Here is a 2,850-nt window from a genome sequence, read left to right on the forward strand (position 1 = left end):
CAAATTCTACATCCTTTCTCATCAATTTAAAAAGTGGTTTGGCTTTTATTGCGGAATCCCCTAAAAATCTTGACAATGTGGCCAACCGACCTGTGAGCCTTTGAACCTCTTTAAGATTCCGAGGACTCGACATGTATATAATTGCTCGGCATTTCTCAGGATTAGCTTCTATGTCTCTTTGAGTGACCATAAATCCTAAAAATTTACCTCCCCAAATTCTAAATGCATATTTTGTCGGGTTCAACATCATCCTGTAAAATCGGAGGCAATTAAAAACTTCCTGCAAGTCAGTGATCAAGTCGGAATCGTCCTTTGTCTTTATCAATATATCGTCAATGTAGAATTTCATATTCTTCCCAATCTGCGGCTTGAAAACTTTTGCCACTAACCTTTGATACATTGCCCCTACATTTTCAAACCAAAAGGCATTATAGTGTAGCAGTAAATCTCCTCAGGGTTGATAAAAGCTGTTTTATCTTCATTAGCTTTATGCATCGGAATCTGGTTATAACCACTATAAGCATCTAGGAAGTTCTGATATCACGAGGAAGAGTCAATCATGTTATCAATGTTTGATAGCGAAAACAATATTTTGGACAGGCTTTATTTAAATTCGTATAGTCTACGCACATTCGTCATTTTCCATTAGACTTTTTTTTACCATAACCACATTGGACAACCATGTTGAGTAAGTTAATTCACGAATAAACCCAGCATCTAATAATCCTTAAACTTGGCTTTTAACCTCGGCTGCTCGGTCGGGCGACATCTTTCGACATTGCTGTGCAACTGGCTTGAACTCTAGGTTAATAGCTAGCTGATGGAACATGAATGTTGGATCAATCTCAAGCATGTCGGCAAGTTCCCAAGAAAATAAATCCACATTTCCTCTTAAGAAATTCTGAAGTTTTGACTTCAAGGGATAAGGTAGTTCCTTTTTTATCATAGTGTACTTTTCTAGCACATCACCAATTTGGAATCTCTCCAACAGTCCATTGGGCTTTGGTCTCGGTTTCTCCTGTAGTTGGGAGTCTAGGTCAATAAGGAACACCCCTATAGATTCCTTAGCCTTATCCCGGAGCGTAAGGCTAGCCTTGTTGCATTTAACCACAGATATCCGATCTCCTCGTATGGTTGCAACCCGACCTTCCGCTATCAAGAAGTTCATGACAAAAAATTTTGTTGATATGGATGCGCATAAATCATTGAACATCTTTCTTCCTAAGATCACATTATAAATTGTAGAATCTTGAAGGACGCCGAACTCGGCCTGTACCACCCTTATATTGACACCTTCTCCCATGGTGATGAGAAGATCAACAACCCCATTAGGTTTGATATAATAATCTCCAAGCCCAACAACCCATGGGAGATGGGGGCTTTAAATATTAATCCCTTAAACCCAGGGCATCAATGCGTTCCTGAAGAGAAGGTTTGAGTCTGCACATGTGTCAATGAGGATTCTCTTCACAATGCCATTATCTAACCTAGTAGTGATCACCAGGGGTTCATCATCTTCGGATGTGGCAACTTGAAAATCCTCTGCCTAGAACCGTAATGCTAGAATGCCTGTTACTTTGAGAACCTCAGAGGTTGTGGCTTTGACATCCCTTTTAATGGCTTTTTTGGATCTTGGCAATCCGTTCCTTCCAACAACCACATTAACTACGACCTGGGCTGTGTCTTTCGTGTTTTTTGGAGGTCTGGAGTTTCTTCGGTTCCTGGTTTTTCGATCTTTGTCCTTGTTGTGCCGTCTAGCCAGAGATAAACTGCAATTTTATGGTTTATCTTGGATTGAATTGAGGGAATTTTATCAACTTATCTTGCATTTATTCACTGAAATAGCATGTTTTCAGGCCTTTTGTGAATTTTCTCCTTATTGTGCTTAACGATTAAAAACATGCTTTTTAGACCCTTAAATTGATAAATTTGATTCACTTCAATTCCATTCGATGCCTTGATGTGTTTGTTGAGTGATTTCAGGCTTATAAGGCAAGGATAGATTGGAGAAATGAAGGAAAATCATGCAAAAGTGGAGAATTCATGAAGAAATGAAGTTTGGAACATTTCATGGTCATGCGTACGCATGCCTTGCACGTATGCATGCTTTGGGAATTCACCATGTTGTGCGTACTCATGCGTACGCATGACTGAAGACACGTGATTTCACTTAAGTGAACACGTGGGTCACAATTTCAGGCTTTTTCAAGTCCAATCTAACTCATTTATGAAGTATTTCAAGCCAAACTTAAGAAGGATCAAGGAGAGAGTAATTAGGATAGGTTTTTGTTATGTTTTAGGTTAGATTTCTAGAGAGAGAAGCTCTCTCTTCTCTCTATAATTTAGGGTTTTAGGTTTATTTCTCTCCATAAATTTATATTTTTGATCTTGTTTTAAGTTAGTTTGCCTTACTTTTTATTGTTCTAACATCTTAATTCTCTTAGTTTACTTGTTACTTTCCTCTATTTTGTTGCTTTTATGTTCATGAACTCTTGTTAATTTTGATTCCATTTAATGTAATTTGATGTTTTTATGTTTATTGTTGCTTAATTGAGTTGTTATTATTATTTTCTTGCATTTGGTAGCTTTAGATTTTATTATTATTGCAATTCTATCATGTTTTACTTTTATGCCTTCCAAGTGTTTGTGAAAATGCTTCTCTTAGTTTTAGGGTAGTTTTTCATACTCTTTGCTTGAGATTGAAGACTTAGGTGACTTTGAGTCATTAATGTCCAATATTGATTAGTAATTTAGGGTTGTTAGTTGATTTGGTTTCCACTAACGCTAGCCTTTCACTAAGCTAATTAGTTAGTTGGCTAGGATTTGTGGATTGAGATCAATTATGCCTAT

At 37.3% G+C, this 2,850-nt stretch overlaps 1 protein-coding gene across 1 annotated transcript; it reads right to left on the reverse strand.

Moving 5' to 3' along the window:
* Positions 1-405: 405 nt before the first annotated feature.
* LOC112757568 (uncharacterized) lies at positions 406-1,303 on the reverse strand. The gene is made up of 2 exons (XM_025806123.1): positions 746-1,303; positions 406-534 (listed from the first exon to the last, which is right to left on the reverse strand). Exons 1-2 carry the CDS (start codon positions 1,301-1,303, stop codon positions 406-408), a joined length of 687 nt encoding a protein of 228 aa, XP_025661908.1.
* Between the last annotated feature and the right edge of the window lie 1,547 nt (positions 1,304-2,850).

The sequence above is a fragment of the Arachis hypogaea genome, chromosome 16 (genome assembly GCF_003086295.3).
Source record: "Arachis hypogaea cultivar Tifrunner chromosome 16, arahy.Tifrunner.gnm2.J5K5, whole genome shotgun sequence".
In the NCBI taxonomy this organism is placed as follows: domain Eukaryota; kingdom Viridiplantae; phylum Streptophyta; class Magnoliopsida; order Fabales; family Fabaceae; genus Arachis; species Arachis hypogaea.

Bases quoted from the DNA above. Each gene is read 5' to 3' on its own strand.
- LOC112757568 (XM_025806123.1), bottom strand. From the start codon at position 1,303: ATGGGAGAAGGTGTCAATATAAGGGTGGTACAGGCCGAGTTCGGCGTC. The intron at 535-745 runs GTTAAAAGCCAA...TCGTGATATCAG, and splicing joins CGCCCGACCGAGCAGCCGAG to AACTTCCTAGATGCTTATAG.